The 21312-nt window shown below is 39.8% G+C and overlaps 1 protein-coding gene and 1 long non-coding RNA gene across 2 annotated transcripts in view; one reads left to right on the forward strand and one right to left on the reverse strand.

The window, feature by feature from the left end:
• The first annotated feature begins 9900 nt into the window (after window positions 1–9900).
• On the forward strand, window positions 9901–11945 carry LOC134802530 (uncharacterized). Its single transcript, XR_010145853.1, has 3 exons — window positions 9901–11001; window positions 11435–11760; window positions 11840–11945. It is a non-coding gene; the product is annotated as an uncharacterized LOC134802530 (long non-coding RNA).
• LOC134802341 (gastrula zinc finger protein XlCGF58.1-like) overlaps window positions 11779–21312 on the reverse strand; it is a 45786-nt gene continuing 36252 nt past the window's right edge. Inside the window, exons 3-5 of the mRNA XM_063774953.1 lie at window positions 14029–14223; window positions 12985–13345; window positions 11779–12900 (exon numbers count right to left, since the gene is read on the reverse strand). Of these exons, the coding sequence (XP_063631023.1) occupies window positions 11886–12900; window positions 12985–13345; window positions 14029–14223 (1571 nt within the window). The 3' untranslated portion in view covers window positions 11779–11885. The remainder of the gene's footprint in view (window positions 12901–12984; window positions 13346–14028; window positions 14224–21312) is intronic.

Here is a 21312-nt window from a genome sequence, read left to right on the forward strand (position 1 = left end):
GAACTGTGCGGTAACTACGCCATTATTTTCTTTGCACTTAGCGGCTAAGGTTATTAACTATAATTATAGTTGTGAACTAAAATGTAAGCTAAAATTGTGTCCTTTATTACTGAATAAAGATATTTGTATTTGTATTTGTATTTGTGTAACATATGTTTCCAGTTTTTCATTAGGAGGGACTAATGACGTATTTATGGCATCGGTTTACTGGTAGTTCAAGTAGGACGTGATCAACAAGTGTTAGCAACTGATCTATTTGAATTTAGAAACAAACATTACATCTTAGTTGTTGATTATTATTCCAAATATGTCGAAGTTGTTTCTTTATCTGATATTCGAAGTGAAACCATAATTAACCAACTTAAATCCATTTTTGCCCGCCACGGTATTCCTAAGAAACTCGTATCTGATAATGGCCGATAGTTTACCTCGGCAGTGTTCCAATCTTTTGTAGAAAAATGGGAATTCGAACACGTCACGAGTTCACCTTACTATCCTCGAGCGAACGGCCGTGCGGAAAAAAACGTGCAAACGATTAAAAAGTTGATGGAAAAAGCGCAGAGTGATGGCACGGATCCATATTTGGCGCTCTTAAACTTCCGCAACACTCCGGTCTCCGGCGAGTCATACTCCCCAGCACAACTTCTTATGGCGCGAAGGCTTAATACCAGATTGCCGGTCTCAGAACAACTACTTGCGCCAAAGGTACCAACCTCAGTAACTGTTAAAAAATGTCGATTAGAGAAAAATCTAAAATCCAAAAAACATTACGATGTCGGAACCCGGTCACTAAAACCGCTTGTTCCAAACGAGCAGGTACGAATGCGGCGGGAGTCAAACACTGGCCGCGAAGCACGATGGATGCCAGCACGAGTCGAAGGTCAAGCGGCTCAGCCTCGCTCCTACTGGCTACGTGCGCCGGACGGCTCACGATACCGCAGAAACAGACAGCACATTTTATCACAACCACAAAATGACCAAATGAGTGACCAACCAATCCGAGACCAAAATCATAACCATACTCATAAATATTACGACGATTTTGAAGATAACAATAATGCTAATTCCGATACACAATCGCAACGCACTGTCAGCAATAATAACCCCGGGCGCGCAAACACAGGTGGCTGTTACGTAACGCTCTCCGGACGGCAGGTCCATCCACCCGACCGTTTGTAATATATACATGTATACCTAAGCATCGTAAAAATACTACACCGTTAGTGTCTAAAGTATGTACTTATATAAGTTTTGTTCCATATAAAAAAAAATGTATACGAGAAACACCTAAAAGATGTTAAATAAAGTTACCAAATTAATAAACATTTGTACCTAATTAGACTAAGTAGTATTAAAACTTTTCATGCCAATATACGTAATTTAATTTAATTAGCAACTAGGCAGTTAATGCACCAATGCTTAAATAAAAGTAAACTTACTGTTATATTATAAGTAGAATTAATACAATACATGTAATAATAATGTTGAAATAAATAGTACATAGATAAATAGATACTATAAAATATACAATTGTAGTTGGCGGTACTAAAGGCATGTAAATAAGTCAACTTTATTATTTAATGTAAAATAAAAAATTAAATAAAAATAAAAACTACAAATCATATGGCATGTTATAATTATGTAATCATTTTGTTATCTTGTCAGGCTTTTGTAAGATAAAGTATAACTAAGACAATTGTAATCACTAGACCTAAGTATGCTCGTACCTATATCTATATCCCGTTGTGAAGAAGGGACATGTTGTATATGTAGGTAGATTAGGAATGCATGTACTGAGGGTAGGCTTAGTGAAAATAAATCAGTTCTCTTTGAGTTAGCATATTTTTTTTTTTTTATTTTAATAAATATTATAGGACATTTTTTACACAAATTGACTAAGCCCCACGGTAAGCTCAAGAAGGCTTGTGTTGTGGGTACTCAGACAACGATATATATAATATATAAATACTTAAATAAATAGAAAACAACCATGACTCAGGAACAAATATCTGTATCATCATACAAATAAATGCCCTTACCAGGATTCGAACCCGGGACCATCGGCTTCATAGGCAGGGTCACTACCCACTAGGCCAGACCGGTCGTCAATATGGAGTGTTTCATTGTACTTTTCCTAAACATTACAATCTTGGTGTATATTCTACTACCGACCCATCCCGGCTTCGGACGGGTTAACAAATTATGCACCTAAATCTTCCTCAAGAATCGCTTTATTGATAGGTGAAAACCGCATGAAAATGGTATGATCCGAACTGAATATTCGTATTCGGCAATCAGGCCTCTCTCGGCCTCATCTCATAGTTGACCGAAGCGTTAGCGAAGGTCTCCATGTTGATTATAGTTAGACCCACAACCGACCTGTTGGTGCGTGGCGCACGCGCCGCTCCACTAGCACGGGGCCGAGCACGAGCTCATCTTTAACGGCGTGTTCGGAGTACAGCCCCGTCGCCGCGCTCACGCCGGCCGACTCGCCTTTTACACTCACATCTGAGTACGATGGCTCAGCTTGTATGTACACACATTCGCGTTTGGACCCGTCTTTAACATACACATCATCCAGCGGCTCAATCTTCACAGACACTTCCGCGGACGTGGGCTCATATGTTATACACACTTCCTCACAGCGCTGAACCTTTACGCAAACATTCTCTGCGCCCTGTAACGCTGAAGACTCCATCGAAATAGGATATTGTTTCAAATCCATAATATACTAAAACAGGAATTAAAGCTACACTACAAAGAACACTGGCTGGAACACTATGTTTTATAATACTAGGAGATTATTTGAGAATAATATTCTTGTTAACCACTACCACAGAATGCCACTACGACGTTGAAAATGACAGCAGTGATTGTGTCAGTTGCATAGAAGGTAGGATCGTATAGAAGTGGTATACGCGAGCCTCCGTGAGGGACAAAACATACGCAAATGCGACACTGTGATTGGTCGAATTTATTTGTTGCCCACCATTATCCATACTAAAAAAATGGTGGGGAACAAAAAATATGTTAGACTGTGATAAGGACAAACAATAATAGCGCTTTCTCTGCTACTCCTACTGAAAGACACGTAAGACTATCCCGTTCTGTCAGTTATCCCCACCACTCATGCCCAATCCAGTTTAATACTAGATTCATGGTCAGTTGAGTTTTTTTTTAATGGCATCGCGCTCCTGGCGCATTCAGCCAGACGAGTAAAGCAGGGTGGCGGAATTTAAAGGCCGTAACAGACTATCGCACCGCACGCGACCTTGGAGCAGTTCTAGGAATAGCTCGTACTGGCGTGGGCTTCCACACTATCGCACCGAACCGTCAAAACGGTGCGATCCTAGCTTACAGACTGCCGCACACGTGCGCCAGTGTTGCCAAAGGTCCCATATTTCTGTGTTTATCAACGAATTTTTGCAATGGAATCCCTTAAGATTGAATTTAAATTAATGTGGCTCCATTTTTTTAGAGGTAGATGAAGGGCGTGAGGTAATATAATGCACCTTTTTTCATGAAAATCTTGAAAAATCTGTGTCTTTTAAAGCACTGCTTCCGCATTTTTGTTATTTCATCGACTGGCTACATTACCGTCCACTGTCATCATTTGAAAATGACAGCTGTCAATCGGTGCGATGGAGCTACACACTAGGGAAATTGGCAGTACTATTATTACCTGTCATTTGGCGCGACGTGCATGCCCACAGCACAGCTATTAATAATAATTATGTACGATGGAATCTTACACACTATCGATAAATGCTCCGCACAGCACCAAGGTCGCGGTCCGGTGCGATAGTCTGTTACTACTTTAAGGATTACATTACAAAATTTTGGAAAAGGATCAGGATAAGGTAAATTGTAAACAGTTAAAGTTTAACTTTATGACGTAAAATAAATGAATAAAATGATTTAAATATATATGCAGAAGATCATTAAAAGTAATAATAATAATAAGCTTGTGGCGAGCTGTTGGGGAGTAACGACCCCACGGACCCGAGTGCTCCCGAGAGTCGGTCAGGGTCTCCGTCTCCGGCGGGTCTTCGTCGGTCGGAGTGGACCCCAAGGGGACCCGCAGGACTCTCAGCTCTGGCTTGCCTTCATTGGCCGTCCAGAGAGGAGTCACTAGAGCTATATGCTCCAGGGGTGGAAGTGTTAAAGGGCATAACGCCGCGAGTAACTTCGGAGAAAGCGCAGCACCACCTCTCGACACCCCTGAGCCGCTCACGCCGGTGTTGCGCCTGGCCGTCTTTACGATGGCGCATCAGGTGCCCATCTAACGAGTGGCGAGTCACCGCCTGCCTCGATAACACTGTATAACACAATGTTATGGCAGGTGTCCGGAACTCTTAGCAATAGCCCAGACTTATTTTCCACCCAAATTTAAACCATAGACCAGGACTCTTTCCATTTTTCTATAATAGCTCCCAATGCCTGCTGAAACCGGTTTACGGGTATCTATTTATGTACCCGTGAATGGGTTCCAGCAGGCGTTCTACATGACATCAAAGCTCTCCAAACGGTCTCTACGTGTTGGATCTGTGTCCCCACGCAAGCCTATCAAAAAGCCGGGATTATAGGCCCGTGATATCCAAGGAGATACAAATAATAATAATAATAGGCGTAGGCATGTGACGACGACCCCATCGCCCGCTGGTTTTACCAGTGCAATCAGTCAACGCAGGGCAGCTTGTGGCGAGCTGTTGGGGAGTAGCGACCTCACGTACCCGAGTGCTCCTGGGGAGTTCTGTTACCCGCAAGGAGGGCGGGTGGGACAGGTTTCTCTGCCTCTGGCTTGCCTTAGCCGGCCGGCCAGAGTGGAGTCATTAGAGCTATAAGCTCCAGGGGTGGAAGTAAAATATGCATAAGACGCGAGTTGGCACAGTGGCTGTTAACAGCCACTGGGTAGAAAGCGGTGCACACCTCTCGACACCCCTGAGCCGCTCACACCGGTGTTGCCCTTGAGCCATCCTAGATGTCGCTTTTTGTGGGGGCCTTGTGAGGGCGAGTCACCGTCTGTCGGAAATAAAATTGCATACCGTTTTATTAGGCAGGCGTCCGGTTTTTTTACCCCATAGCTCAGTACTTAGTCCATCGCTTTCACCCAATAACCTAGTTCATTTTAGATCCCATCAACTCTCAATAGCCCTTACACCCTGGCGGGTGCTGGCCCATGACACGGGTAAGGGCAGCATCCGCTCGGTGTACCCCTTACATTTCATTAAAGTGTCAAAAGGGCCTCTACGTGTTGGCTTCGGCTCCGCGCACGCCTCCCAAAGGTCCGGAACACCATTGTTCCGTGATGGGAAAGACATATAATAATAGTATTCGCCGCTACAGAGAGCGTGTGGATCGATTTCAGCAGAATCGCCTTTTTCAAAGTGACCAAAGGAAGGTGTACCGTAAGTGGGAGGAAGCCAACCTTCGTGCGCGATCTTGCAATCCTCTGTCACGCACTTATTATATTAATAGATTCATGGTATGGTGTTATGATCACACAACGACTGGGAATTCGGAGTTGAAGATTAAATTAAAATTATTTAGGACGACACAGCTCACAGGTGACTTACAGCTAAAGGCGGGATTGATATATAAAAAAAGGGAAGAGTCTATGGTCACCCAGCTTTTTATAAGGAAGGAGCAAAGACAAGAATGGGAAAAGTATTTTTTTTTCTAACACTCCTCCTTAAATGCTCCTGTAATACAAAGCTCTGTGTTATAACCACAGGTAGGTACATACATGTTAATAAAATAAAAAAGGAAGAAGCAAAATTTCAAATGTGAACGAATGCACTAACATTCTATACATTTCAATTTTAAACCTTTTACAAAACATTTATGGTTTTCAATACACAAAGGCTTAGTAAATATATCAGCAAGCATTTTATCTGTCAGTAAATACATGACATTGATTTTCTTATCCTGTATCAGCTGTTTAACATAATTGTATCGCAAATCAATATGTTTAGTTCTATTATGAGAATATTCTTTGACTAATAACAATTTCTGAGCACTCTGATGACAATTTCTGACCACGGACTAGCAAGCGCAGCGTAGGACGTCCACCCACAAGATGGACGGACGACCTTGTTAAGGCCGCCGGAAGGCGCTGGATGCGGGTCGCTTCCAACCGGTACGAATGGAGGTCCAAGGGGGAGGCCTATGTTCAGCAGTGGACGTCTTATGGCTGAGATGATGATGATGATGATGATGATGATGATGATGAGCACTCTGATTGTCATTATATATGGTAACATCAAAATGTTTGTCAATTATTTCTGACAAGAAATTCTTAACAAAGCATATATCTTTACATACATCACTAATATATTATAGGGACATTCTTACACAAATTGACTAAGCCCCACGGTAAGCTTAAGAAGGCTTGTGTTGTGGGTACTTAGACAACGATATATATAATATATAAATACTTAAATACATAGAAAACAACCATGACTCAGGAACAAATATCTGTATCATCATACAAATAAATGCCCTTACCAGGATTCGAACCCGGGACCATCGGCTTGATAGGCAGGGTCACTACCCACTAGGCCAGACCGGTCGTCAAAACAGAGTATATTGTCACTAATGGCAATATACTCAGATTCACATGTTGATAGGGCTGTACATCTCTGCTTTTTGCCTCCCAATTAATCACATTTTCACCAATTTTTACAACATAGCCAGTATAAGATCTGCGATCCGACAAGTCATTTGCCCAATCACTATCGGCATAAGCTACAATATCTAAATTATTCATCATCATCATCATCATCTCAGCCATAAGACGTCCACTACTGAACATAGGCCTCCCCCTTGGACCTCCATACGTGCCGGTTGGAAGCGACCCGCATCCAGCGTCTTCCAGCGACCTTAACAAGGTCGTCTGTCTTCTTCTCTGTTAGTTACGCAATAACTTTAGTAAATTTGTTGAATTTTAACCAAAATTTTGTTCAAGTATTATGTTAAAAATAGTGCCTATATTCTTTTTGCGTTGGTTAAGCGTATCTCTGTTATTTCAAGATAACAGATATACGTCTGACACGACAGTTTGGTCTTCTCATTTAGCTACTTAAACCAATTATTTGTTCTATGTTTGACTACCCTCCTACAGCTCATCCTTCGACCTAGCGTGGAGGCGCACTCTCGGATGCTTCAAAATTCAAAATGTTTATTGCAAATCACATTACACATTATACATTATTAGGTGGAGCTTGGTGGTGGTGCTTCAGGCCTTTTGGCCCCACGCAGAGCTTGGCCTTCGACCTTCGCACTAGCTATCCACACCACGTTTCACGTAAACAATTGCGGTCGTGGCCCTGATACAGCCTACCCGCTATTTTTAATCTTAAGTCCGCGCTTGACTGCAGACTTTTTATAGATTTTCCAGTAATCAACAGGTAAAGAACTATATTTCGTGTTTTTTCCAAAATTTAGGCCTGTATTTTCAGATGATTGGACACTTAATACGACACGACCACTTCTTTAAAACTAATCCTGGAGGGGCGGATAGGATGCAAGCGGAGTAGAGGAAAACCTAGACGCAGCTTTTTAGAACAAGTGAAAGAAAAAGTAGGGGTCGTGTCGTATCAAAAAGCTGGCGCAAGTGATAGGAAAAGCTGGAACATACACCACCGACAAGAGAATATCTCTTAAGTTAATGATGATGAGTTTCAGACGCTTGAAGTAGGTACTAATTTTGTTCTGTGTTTGAGCACTAACCTCCCGCAACTCGGCCTTCGGCCGCGCGTTTTTAAAAGCCTCTGCGCTTCGGGCCTTCGGCCATAAGCGTAGGTCGGCCTTCGGCCTTCGCAATGGCTGTCCACACCACGTTTTACGTAAAACATTACGGCTGTGTCCCTAAAACAGCCCAACCGCGTTTTTTTCCTTAAGTCCGACTCACGCTTGACTGTAGATTTCTAATAGATTTTCCTGTCATCTAGAGATGAAGAATTATTTTGTGTATTTTTTTCAAAATTTTAGACCCAGTAGTATCGGAGTTAAGGGGGGAATGGTCATTTTTTGCCTATTTTCTTAAATTACTTCTAAACTATTCCATATAAAATTATAAAAAAAAAATTATTTGAGATCGTCAAAATAAGCCCTTTCGTTTAATATATAACACGATATGGTTTGCAAAACTTTGTTTTTAAATTTTCTCATTTCCCCCCAAAAAGTGCCCCCTATGTTCAAAATTCTTTTGTTTTCATTACGTGTCCGTCTTTGGGTCACAGACTTGCATATGTGTACCAAATTTCAACTTAATTGGTCCAGTAGTTTTGGAGCAAATAGGCTGTGACGCCTGTGACAGACGGACAGACGGACAGACAGACGCACGAGTGATCCTATAAGGGTTCCGTTTTTCCTTTTGAGGTACGGAACCCTAAAAATTACCAAAAATTAGGTATATTTAATATTTAAAATGTATTCTTGGAAAGTATCTAAATACGAAGGCATATTTTAGAGCATTTTTTGATAACAAAATATTTATTTTTATCATGGGTCTGATTTGATTGATTCTAACTACATTTATTAATTCTGTTCAACATAAAAATATAAATCTTAGCAAACGTTGTGCGTTGTTGACGAACAGAACAGTTTTCATAATAGTTGTGACTCATAATGTTCGCATGTCATGCCGAATATTCGGTATTCGGCCGAGAGGGGCCGAATATTCGGTATTCGGCCGAATTCACTATTCGGGGCATCTCTACTGATAAGTACATAAGTGACCCCAGAAGCTGTCCGTATTTATATTTTTATACATCATCTAAACACGGCTTGTCAGATTTATCTAGCTTGCAGTTTACTGTGGCAATGGAGTAGATACAGGTCTGCCATTACTCATATTAAATTTAGTTAAAATCCGCCTTATGTAGTCTGACTGATCTAATACAGTGGTATTATTAGTTACAGTTACTTTCATACCAAGACAATTTTGCAATTTTCCTAAATGTCGAATGTCAAAATTAGTCTTTAAAATTGAAAGCAATTTATTAATACAGCCGTTATGAAATACATAAAACCGGACAAGTGCGAGTCGGACTCGCCCACCGAGGGTTCCGTACTTTTTAGTATTTGTTGTTATAGCGGCAACACTATCACGGTTCCTGAGATACAGCCTGGTGACAGACGGACGGACGGACGGACAGCGGAGTCTTAGTAATAGGGTCCCATTTTACCCTTTGGGTACGGAACCCTAAAAATCATCCACATATAATGCTAAGATGATATATTCCTCTTTGGTTTTCTTAACATAAACGGTATCGTCTTGGGTCGTCCCATTCGTTTTTCGTCAAGTTCTTAAATTAGTCCTATTCTGCTTTCGTCACACTCATTCTACATTCGTCACAATCGTCGGTGGCTTTCAATGTAGAATGAGTGACGAAAGCAGAATAGGACTAATTTAAGAACTTGACGTAAAACGAATGAGACGACCCAAGACGATACCACATAAACACAAGGCTCACATTTACTTTGTTTATAGCCATTTTCACTTAACACCTTATGAATCTTTACATTCCACATAAGATTTGCTTGCTTAAAGCCGTAATATATGCTTTTTCTTAATAAGCATACTTTATTATTATTTTTATCAGTTTTGAAACCAGCCGGTTGCTCCATATAGATCGTTTCATCAAGATTACCGTTCAAAAACGCGGTTGTGACGTCTATATGATCCATATGTAGTGCCAGCTGATTTGAAATGCTAAATAAAACTCTGAGGGTTTGATGTCTTACTACTGGTGCATAGATATCTGAAAAATCATTACCCTCCTTTTGACTGTAACCACAAGCAACCAAACGAGCTTTATATCTAACAAGATTACGCGCAGTATCTAATTTCCTTTTAAAGACCCACTTATTTATTAAGAGGAACTTTACCTATAAGCTCATTGCTAAGCTGTTCTCCATTAGCAATGGATATCAAACATTTCTTCTTTTTTGTTTCATGAAGGAGTTCTTGAATTCCCGCCAGGTGGACCGCTGCGCCACTATCAACGATGAAGTCTTCCGAGGACCAAGCGGAGTAGGCCGCAGCATACAGAGTGTGATCTTCCTTATTTGCCTTCGCTTCCTCGCGCTTCCTTTTAAAACATCTGCGGGCGACATGTCCATTACGCCTGCAGTACGAGCAGAAAAGCTTGGTGTTCTTCTTCTTAATCATATATATATGCTGTCGATGTGTCATTGTTGTTCTGAATGTGGCTTTTTCGATGATCTTCTTGTAACAGACGAGTACGGACGATCTCACTAGTAAGTGTGTTTGTTAATCCAGCAGTTGCCAAACCAGATAGTAGAACATTGTATTCATCGGGCAATCCGGAGAGTAATATTTCGGCTACTTCGCCGTCTTCAATAGTCTTCCCTATATCAGAAAGTTGGGCGACGAGCTTCATCACACCTTCTATTATACTCAGACATGCAGGAGAAATTGTGGTACTCGACTCTATGTAATTGTCTTAGTAGGAGTACTTTCCTGTAAAGTCCTTTGTCTTCAAAGGCGTCAGCGAGCTTCTTGCAGGCGTCCTTAGAAGTGGTACAGTCTCTTACTAACTGATATAAGCTGGGTTGAACTGAGAGGCAGATGCTCGCTCGCTCGCTCTCGCGTCCTTGCCGCCGCCCGTATCCGTACCATCGACGCAGCCACACAAGTTTTCCAACGTTAGCATCATCTTTACAGCAAATTTCCAGGATAAATAATTATCGAGGCCATTCAGCTTTTCAATTGAAGTAGTATGAGTAGCAAAATGATTTGACTGTGATTCCGCCATTTTGAGGATGTTTGAGGTTATGTCACCGCGTGATCGTACAAGTCGACAACTCAAGTTTTATTCTACAGGAATACACACAGGTCCTGTTATTCTAATTTCTAAACCCTTCCTGGGATAAAACAGTAACCTTTTATAGTCTGGACCACTAACCTTTCAGCAAAGTTGAATGCGCAGGAAGGTTTTCTAATGGTGGCGGACACAAATCAAACAATGCTCTGTCATGCACATTTTTTTTTTCTCTAGCCTACTTTGGTGTCCCACTGCTGGGCAAAGGCCTCCACTCGTTTTCTCCACTCGACCCTGGCATTGGCATTTCCCCACCATTTGAGGTAGAATGCGTCCAAGTCGTCCCACCTGAATATATATAAACTCCGGTCTGCACCGTCTATTGTGTTCCGTGGGTCTCATTCAGTAATGATTTTGGCCAACCTTTCTGGGTGCATGCGGCAGACATGTCCAGCCCAATCCCACTTAAGCTTAGCGGTCTTGACGCCTACATCTACAACTCTAGTTCTGGAGCGTAGTTCCGTGTTTCTGATCCGATCAGTTCTGCGAACACCTAATATACTACGCTCCATCGCACGCTGGCAAACCTTGAATGTCGATTTTAGAGCCTCAGTTAATGACCAAGTTTGTGTACCGTAGGTTAGAACGGGCACAATTATTATATTAATATATTCATGGTATGGTACTATGATCACACAACGACTGTGAAATTCAGAGTTGAAAATTAAATTATATTCATTAAAATTATTTAGGACGAATCAGGTGACTTACAGCTAAAGGCGGGATTGATATAAAAAAGAAAGAATCTATGGTCACCCAGCTTTTTATAAGGAAGGAGCATAGACAAGAATCGGAAATTATTTTTTTTCTAACAGTGAGTCATCAGGTGAACCCGTAATTGTGCTTTTCTTTTACACTTGTAGGCACAGTGAGTACACCTGAAAGATTTATGGTCTGTGTGAGTCATCAGGTGTTTCCGTAACTTTTGTTCTAGACTTATGGTCACAACGTCTACACCTGAAAGGCTTCTCGTCTGTGTGAATCATCAGGTGACTCTGTAACCGTCCTTTTCTTCTACACTTGTAGCTACAGTGACTACAACTGAAAGGCTTCTCGTCTGTGTGAGTTCATCAGGTGTTTCTGTAGATCTGCTTTACTTCTACACTTGTAGCTGCAGTGACTACAACTGAAGGGCTTCTCGTCTGTGTGAGTCATCAGGTGACGCTGTAACTCTCTTTTTCTTTTACACTTGTAGCTACAGTGACTACAACTGAAAGGCTTCTCGTCTGTGTGAGTAATCAGGTGAGTCTGTAAGTCTCTTTTACTTTTACACTTGTAGCTACAGTGCCTACAACTGAAAGGCTTCTCGTCTGTGTGAGTAAACAGGTGAGTCTGTAACTCTCCTTTTCTTCTACACTTGTAGCTACAGTGACTACAACTGAAAGGCTTCTCGTCTGTGTGAGTCATCAGGTGTCTCTGTAGATCTGCTTTTCTTCTACACTTGTAGCTGCAGTGACTACAACTGAAGGGCTTCTCGTCTGTGTGAGTCATCCGGTGTTGCTGTAACTCACTTTTTCTTTTACACTTGTAGCTACAGTGACTACAACTGAAAGGCTTCTCGTCTGTGTGAGTAAACAGGTGAGTCTGTAACTCTTCTTTTCTTCTACACTTGTAGCTACAGTGACTACAACTGAAAGGCTTCTCGTCTGTGTGAGTCATCAGGTGTCTCTGTAGATCTGCTTTACTTCTACACTTGCAGCTGCAGTGACTACAACTGAAGGGCTTCTCGTCTGTGTGAGTCATCCGGTGTTGCTGTAACTCACTTTTTCTTTTACACTTGTAGCCACAGTGACTACAACTGAAAGGCTTCTCGTCTGTGTGAATAATCAGGTGAGTCTGTAAGTCTCTTTTTCTTTTACACTTGTAGCTACAGTGACTACAACTGAAAGGCTTCTCGTCTGTGTGAGTAATCAGGTGAGTCTGTAACTCTCCTTTTCTTCTACACTTGTAGCTACAGTGACTACAACTGAAAGGCTTCTCGTCTGTGTGAGTCATCAGGTGACGCTGTAAATTTGCTTTACTTCTACACTTGTAGCTACAGTGACTACAACTGAAAGGCTTATCGTCTGTATGAGTCGTCAGGTGACGCTGTAAATTAGAATTTCTACTACTCTCGTAGCCACAGTATGTACACCTGAAAGGCTTTTCGCCTGTGTGTATAATCATGTGAGCCTTTTTATACAGTTTTTTGTCACCGTGTAGCATTTGATGTCGTTCTAAACCATAATCCCCTACGGTTAAATTATGTAAAGGCGAGTGAGTGTGTACGTGCTTCTTCAAAACCGACTTGCTCCTGAACAGTTTGACGCAATGGTGACATTGATAGATGGTGGTGGTGACATGGGGTGTGGGTGCGGACTCGGTGGCGTGCAGCTTGTATGTGCGGCGCCCGACCCGGCAGGCGCACCGCTCCGCGTCCACCAGCAGGCGCTCCAGCCTGACCGAGCACGAGCGGCGCCGACCCGACACCACAGCAGAGGAGACAAGAGTGGGCGCTGTAAGACGACAAAATAATACTCAATTATCCAAAATACCAACCTGATAAATATGTAACAGTGGCAGGGCGTTACATAAGTTTCTTTAATTTAATTATAAATTATCTTTCATACTTCTGCTGGTGGACCATAACGATTCAGATGCTTCAAAACGTGCAAGAGTTTTAAAGCATGGGGGTAATCTAGCTACCAAGTGAAACACACAATATTTACCACACCAACGCGAAGAAAACTCCAGCTATAAAACATACCAAACAAACCGAATCCAAATTAATCATTAAATATCATTACTTTAAACTTTTAAGGTAGGATGAACTTTCAATAGCCAATGTGAGTAAAGCAATTGAAAATTAGCATCTATGCGGCAAGCCATTCTAGAGGATAAAATTAAACTTTGCTATAATATGTCTTTTAAGAATAAAGAATAAATTACATTTTGTTTTTGGCTAGAACTATCAATATGTACCATCTAAACATATTCCTATACATCAACATCACAACTAAAACGAAAATTTTAATTAATTCAGCTGAAGATAGAAGCAAAATAGAAAACATATTTACAGAATTTACTCTCTATTTAGACTCTGTATTGGTGTGTGTGTGTGTTATGGTAGTTTGAATGTGTGTGTCGGGAGGAGCTTTGCGGAGTAGTTCCCACAGTAGTTAAACAACAATCAACACACCTCTCACCACCGGGGCGACTGTGGGGCGGTGCGGGCGCTCCGGCCCCAGCACGAGCTCGTCCTTGACCACGTGCTCGTCGTACAGGCCGGCCAGCATGGCTGCCTCGCTCACGCCGCACCCGTCTGTGCTGTCCTCACACTCCTCCTTCACACGCGCCTCCTCATCCATAAATCCGGCTTCCACCTTAATAAGGGCTGAAACAAAGGGTTGTAATTACCATTAGAGTTGTAAGTCAGACAAATATATGGATGAACCAACATGGATTGTTTACAATGCTGCCTACATGTGTTGTTATTGAGACAACCAGGCCAACACTTCAATGTATAAATGAATAAATAGTAATGCAGCCGACTAAATTCCAATAGTCCACACGTTTTGTATAAAAATGTACATTTTCTCCTCTGGTACCGGTTCTTGAGAATGTTTTATATGTTTAATAGATTTAATAGATGAAATCAGTTAAATTGAAGTTAACAGATTTAATGAATGAATTTAATTTATCTCGGTATATCGGGGGGCACAGCAGTGCCCCCGCCAAGTCGAGCGCGAAGGAACCATCCTTTACTGGAACCATTTTCAGGCCCCTATTTGAGAACCTCTGGATAAGACCAGAACGCAGAAATTTTCGTCGTCCAGTAAGCTATAATCACATACTTAAAATCCAAAATTTCAAGTCTGTAGGTCATTTAGTTCCGAAGTTAAGCGAAAGCAAAGTTTCCCATTTATGACACTCACTCACTCATGATCATCAGAATAGAACTAGTACTTCCCATAAACTCAGAGAGCTGAAATTTGATACAGAGTTAGGGTTTAATGGCCACATAAACGGAAAACTATAAAAACTAGGACAATCGAAGATCTGGAGTACCTGGTGACCCTGATTAGAAAACACAAGAGCCCAACCAAACTATTAGAGATCGACATACCGCCTTTACAAAACATATACAACTTGGTGGGCCGCTTCATTTGAAGTCCGTCTGTACGTCTATTTTATGTTAGATCGATGGTCGATTTGAACGTCATCGTCAATGGGTAGCGGTTCTGGCGACAGATTGGTGCATTGGTGTCATAGAGCACCTGGTTTTGTACCCTTGTGTATCCTTCAACGGCCAAGTCACACAACATTAACTATAATAATAAAGAAATCGCAGTAAGGAACCTTACACTTGGCACGACTTTGTCTAGATTTCATTACTTTTTAGAGATGAACAAGCAGCTCCATCGAGACTTGGCTAGTTTTTTACATAAGGTTTTTTGTTGGATATTCTATTACCGACCCACCCCGGCTTCGCACGGGTTAACAAATTATACACCGAAATCTTCCTCAAGAATCACTTTATTGATAGGTGAAACCCGCATGAAAATCCGTTCAGTAGTTTTAGAGTTTATCGCGAATATACAAACAAGAAGACAGACGCGGTGGGGGACTTTGTTTTATAAGGTGTAGTGATGAGCTTACGCATTTCCGACCGGTCCCTCTCTGCCTCCTGCTTCACGCGCGCCGGCGACATGCTGCCGGCGTCAGCACTCGTCTCCATCTCGCAATGGCCGCGTCACAACTGCCACTCGAAAGTTATACTATTGTCCGAGTGTCTCACTCAACAGTAATTATATGCATATTCATGATATTATTGACACAAAAAAATTAAAGTAAAATAAATGACCATGCTAAGCATTATGCATTATCAACAATACTAACGATACTCACAATAGCATGAGTATTATCACACCACCAATACCGTCTTTACCATAAGGGCACACGGGGCCCCGAAGGACACACAGTAACAGTATATTTGATTATACCCATAATAAATTGAAGATCATAGTACAAAAATGTTAGTTTACTTAAGGGGCCGGTATATGACGTTTTCGATTTAGACCTCACTTTGTAACCATAATTTGTTCAATAAATGTTTAATAATTGCATTAAATTACACGTAAATTTGTTCACGAAGAAACCGTGTACCGACTCTTCATGCCATTGTATTTTTAATTTGCTGTTATTCTCTACAAATCGACACTAAAAGTATCAAAAAATCAAAATATGGAGTTCCGTTTGAGACAGAAGCAAAACAATTTTATCTTTGACAGTAATTGAATTATTGTATGATTCTGAAAGCTAGATAATTCAGCTACCAATTTATTATCGATTTATATTTTTACTCACAAAGACAACACAGAAATTCAATCTCAAATGTAAACTTTCGAACAATTTCCATACATTGACGACATCACTCAAAATTCTTCTTCAAGTCAGATGCCCGTTGGGGCTACACCGGAGCACACGTGTACTTCTTCCATGGTCTAATAAAACATGGTCTTCCATTCCCAGAGTGACACGGGCCTACGTCACAATAACATTGCCACTTTATTTCAACATAACATGTTACATGGGTACATTATACCTATGGTTAATAAGTTAAAATATTTCTTTATAATTTTATAATTTTCATTTATATGTATTTTAGCTTACATTTTACAATAACACGTCATTTTTAATTACTCGTTAGCAATATCTTCCGATTCACAAAAGAAATTTCAGACTTTCGGGTAATTCTGTTTATACTACTGGCGACACAGAATAGCGCTGTGCACATTTGACAATTCGGATCTAGATAACTTCATGCCCTGACCGTCATCCTTGTCGAACGCGTGTTAATTGTTATTTCCTTCTCGCTCAGTGTCAGCAGTCGCAGTGTTTTCCAAACTTTTCACGTCGTAAGCTTGGTAATTAATGTGTAACTGTGAATTAGTTTTTTAAACGTTTGTCTTGTATAGATAAATAAAGTTTAATTTAATACATTAGATTTGTTTTATTTTACTATGTTTCTACATGAATAACTTAAAATTAATGCCGTTAAAATAATTTTCACCGTTGGTTAAAATTCTCCCACATTTCAAAGTTTGAGAACCTGTAAACAGCATGATGACGTAGGCGCGTGTCAGTTAGGTCATACGCGAATCTCGGAATGGAGTACCAGGCGGAGTATATTATTATACCATGTACTTCTTCAAATGAAAATGACAGCTTGATTTTCTTGCTTTTGACAAATATATTGACATTAAATCATATACGCACACGAGAAAGTATACCAGTAGATAAATTGTATTTCAAAAAATAGGGTACATAAATATCAGCTCGCGTCTCATTTAAATTTGATTTGCTGTTATAATGGTTGAAAACCGCAGTAAACTATCTTAAAACAATACGATTACAGTCGAATTTAAGTATTATGTTCCTTCAAAACTCGCTTAAAATGAAAAAAGTTTAAAGACTCATCTTTACTGATTGGGATCAATTTTTATTATGCTGGTATCATTTTGCGTCAGTTTACAAACGTATTTGACTTCTGTACGTCAATGAATTTTGATGACAATTGTAATCTTGTATTATATTATATTATAGAACTTTTATCTTAAAATAATGCCTATTAACAGAAAGAGTTATGTAATTCGTATAAGTAATACCTGAAAGTCTTGTACCTAGATCTGTAATACCATGGATTGCGACGAATAAATGATAATGATTATGCGGTTCGTTCCGTCTATATGTATAATGCGTGTACGTGCTGTTCTCTGAAAATCTTCAAGAAAAAATAACGGCTAGACCAGCACTAAGTACTAGCGAGTTTTTGCGGCTTTGGAGACCGAGATGAAGCTTACAGGCCAATAGCGCTCTAGTTATTGTTATGTATACCTATGTATCGAATGTTTTATAAATTACGTATAAAAAGCAATGTTTTATTTCGATTAGGTCTACATTTTGTGCATATTGCATATCTGAAGTATTTTCGTACTAAACTTGAAACTTTTGTTGAAACTAAATAAAATAATTATTCCAAATGTACAGTCGCCTGCAATTTATGTTACACAACGAAGGCCGCAAAAATATCTGACACGATCTTATTTGTAGAACCATAAGACCATGTCACATATTTTTGCGGCCTTCGAAGAGTAGGTACCGTCATTATCACCAACTTTGTCCGCTTATTTTTTAAAAGACTTTTTTTGCTCAGCACGTCCATTGTGATCAAACGCATCAGTTTATTTGAAAGAAAAAATATTTTTTATCGTGTTTTTACTATTTTTTTTGCGTTTTAGAGGGCGGGCAAAGATATCCGGGGTTTTCGCCAACATTGCCCACGTCAATTTGGTATTCAAATACAGCTCGTATGATGATGATGTCTAAGGATCACTTAAAGGTTTTGGGCAATCCTACCATTCCCTGTTAATAACTTAGCGATAAGTGTAAAAACTTAAAAATAAATTTGCTGGGCAATGTTTTTGCCCATTTCCAAATAAGGCTCGCCTAAGCATTTTATAAAGGCTAGGGTTGTCACTTTTGAGAAAATCTGTTACAATAGTTTAATGGCCAAAAATATGATTTTTGTTGTGTTTTTCATTCGTTAACGGGATAAAACATCTAAATAAAGGATAATAAGACAAATTAAATACAGTATATATTTATAAACTTATTTTAGTGTACAAACATAACATTCTTTTACTAGCGAAGTTGGGTAAATTAGATGAAAGTGACAACCCTAATCCGTTTTTGGTGGTGGGCAATGTTGGTATAGATGCCAAATTACCGGATTACTTTGCCCACCGCTAAAACTTTTGTGTATTTAGGCCTTTTTAGTTTAAATCTCAATAGACATAATCTATGCTTCATGTGTTATAACTCAAACCCGGAAATATTTGTCAAAGGGTTCTCAATTTTTTCTACTTGCATTCATTATTTATCAATTTTTTGCCCGCCGAAATATACCCTATATTAGACAACTCGCTCAAACTCTAAATTCCCAAGTCAAGTTATGCACAAGTTTGGTATATAGTTTTGTCAGAAATATAACCTATTTTCTACTAAAAATAGCAGGGTGGCCATAACTATTATAATTTTTTCTACATTAACGAATTTGTTTAAAATTGTCGTTTTGGGCAAAGTTTCCCTGGAGGCAAAGTTGGCGCCAATGACGTAACATATTATTGCAGGTGACTGTACATAAATGTTTCGGTGATTTTGAGATTATTTTTCAGGTTAGTTTACTAACAATCAAGTTATGCAGATACCGATTTCGTGAACGTATAAGTAGTAAGGTAGGTACCGCTATTGTTTAGCGATACCGATTATTTTTGAAGGCAAAACTATACCGTTGAAATATAAAGATATTAAAATTACAGCAGGGACAACCATTTTTTATAGGTGTACCTAAACCATCATTGGCCGAGCATTAGGAAAGGTCTCCGTTTCAGCTTGGGCAAGAATGCTTTTGTATGTTCTCCTTTGCAGATCACATTTCTCAACTGATTCTCGTGAAAATTTGTAAGCAGGTTCGATAGAACTATTCTGTTTCGCTTTATCCGCCAAAATGGAATTGCCACCCTGCTGAAACTTTATTTATTTAAATTCCTATTGAATGGATTTTGCACCTTATGAAAAACCGTATAGAGTAGTAAATAACATTTTACATCTGACTTAATGACATCTTGTTTTATTCGCTTTAATTGTACAAAACGCGTATCTCGACAAAGCAATATTAGGTAATAAAACAGTCAACAATCAAATGAATTAAATAGGTACGTCACGTGTGACATGAACAGACAAGGAAAGCAATATTAAATGCATTGTTTCTCTTTCATCTTTCAATGGAACGCTTTTACCCTCAAAGGAGGCTAGTGGTCAATACTAAACTAAAAGTCCAATCTTAAAAAAAACATGATGGGTCACTGACCTGTCCCAGTAAAGTGAGGTAGTGTGCGTGAAGTGCGCTTGTGTGTGAAATGGGGTAAATTGACAGAATCTGAAATTTTACCCACCGCTACCGTCGCCTTAATTCGCTTCCTTTACTTTCCAAAAGGGCCCCAAATTCTTATTTGCCCAAGGGACCCAGCATAGTTTAAGACGGCCTTTTTAGGGTTCCGTACCCAAAGGGTAAAAACGGGACCCTATTACCAAAAAGAATAGATAGTATAGAGGGGTCCTGTCATTGTAAATTTTGTAGTCACTGTAAATTTACTGCCATCTATCGCCACACGACTAAAACTCAAAATTAAAACGTATAAAGATATCAAAAAATGTATATATATGGAGAAATGATTTTATTATTTTTATATCATTTTGATCCATGTTCATTCACTGATATCTATGTGTTCAAATTGTTAAATATGAAACGGTTTCGTCACGCCATCTAGCCGAGAATAGGCTATAGGTGTGTGCGGCATCTATTCGAGAATGACTTTTACTTGAATTCCGAGGCACGTTTTTTCCTTAGACTTTATTCGTCTTATACGAAGTTAGATATGTCTTTGCTATTACTAAGGCTCCGCTGTCCGTCCGTCCGTCCGTCCGTCCGTCTGTCACCAGGCTGTATCTCACGAACCGTGACAGCTAGACAGTTGAAATTTTCACAGATGATGTATTTCTGTTGCCGCTATAACAACAAATACTAAAAAAAGAATAAAATAAAGATTTAAATGGGGCTCCCATACAACAAACGTGATTTTTGACCAAAGTTAAGCAACGTCGGGAGTGTTCAGTACTTGGATGGGTGACCGTTTTTTTTTTGCTTTTTTTTTTTCGTTTTTTTTTATTATTTATTTTGATTTATTTACATCGATACAGCTTGAATAAAGAATAACGTTCGTAAGCGACATCAGTAGGAAAGTAGTCGATTCAGCAACTATAGGCCTTTTGGATTAGAAAGGAAACGTTCCGAATAAACGACCGTTTTTTAGGGTTCCGTACCCAAAGGGTAAAACGGGACCCTATTACTAAGACTTCGCTGTCCGTCCGTCCGTCCGTCCGTCCGTCTGTCTGTCACCAGGCTGTATCTCACGAACCGTGATAGCTAGACAGTTGAAATTTTCACAGATGATGTATTTCTGTTGCCGCTATAACAACAAATACTAAAAACAGAATAAAATAAAGATTTAAGAAACTTGAAACTTTCGTTGAAACTAAATAAAATAATTATTCCAAATGTACAGTCGCCTGCAATTTATGTTACACAACGAAGGCCGCAAAAATATCTGACACGATCTTATTTGTAGAACCATAAGACCATGTCACATATTTTTGCGGCCTTCAAAGAGTAGGTACCGTCATTATCACCAACTTTGCCCGCTTTTTTTTTTAAACGAATTTCTCAAAAAACTTCACATCAAATGACTTTTTTTGCTCAGCACGTCCATTGTGAATGTGATCATCAGTTTATTTGAAAAAAAAATATTTTTTATTGTGTTTTTACCCATTTTTTTGCGTTTTAGAGGGCGGGCAAAGATAT

The sequence above is a fragment of the Cydia splendana genome, chromosome 24 (assembly GCF_910591565.1).
Source record: "Cydia splendana chromosome 24, ilCydSple1.2, whole genome shotgun sequence".
Classification (NCBI taxonomy): Eukaryota; Metazoa; Arthropoda; class Insecta; order Lepidoptera; family Tortricidae; genus Cydia; species Cydia splendana.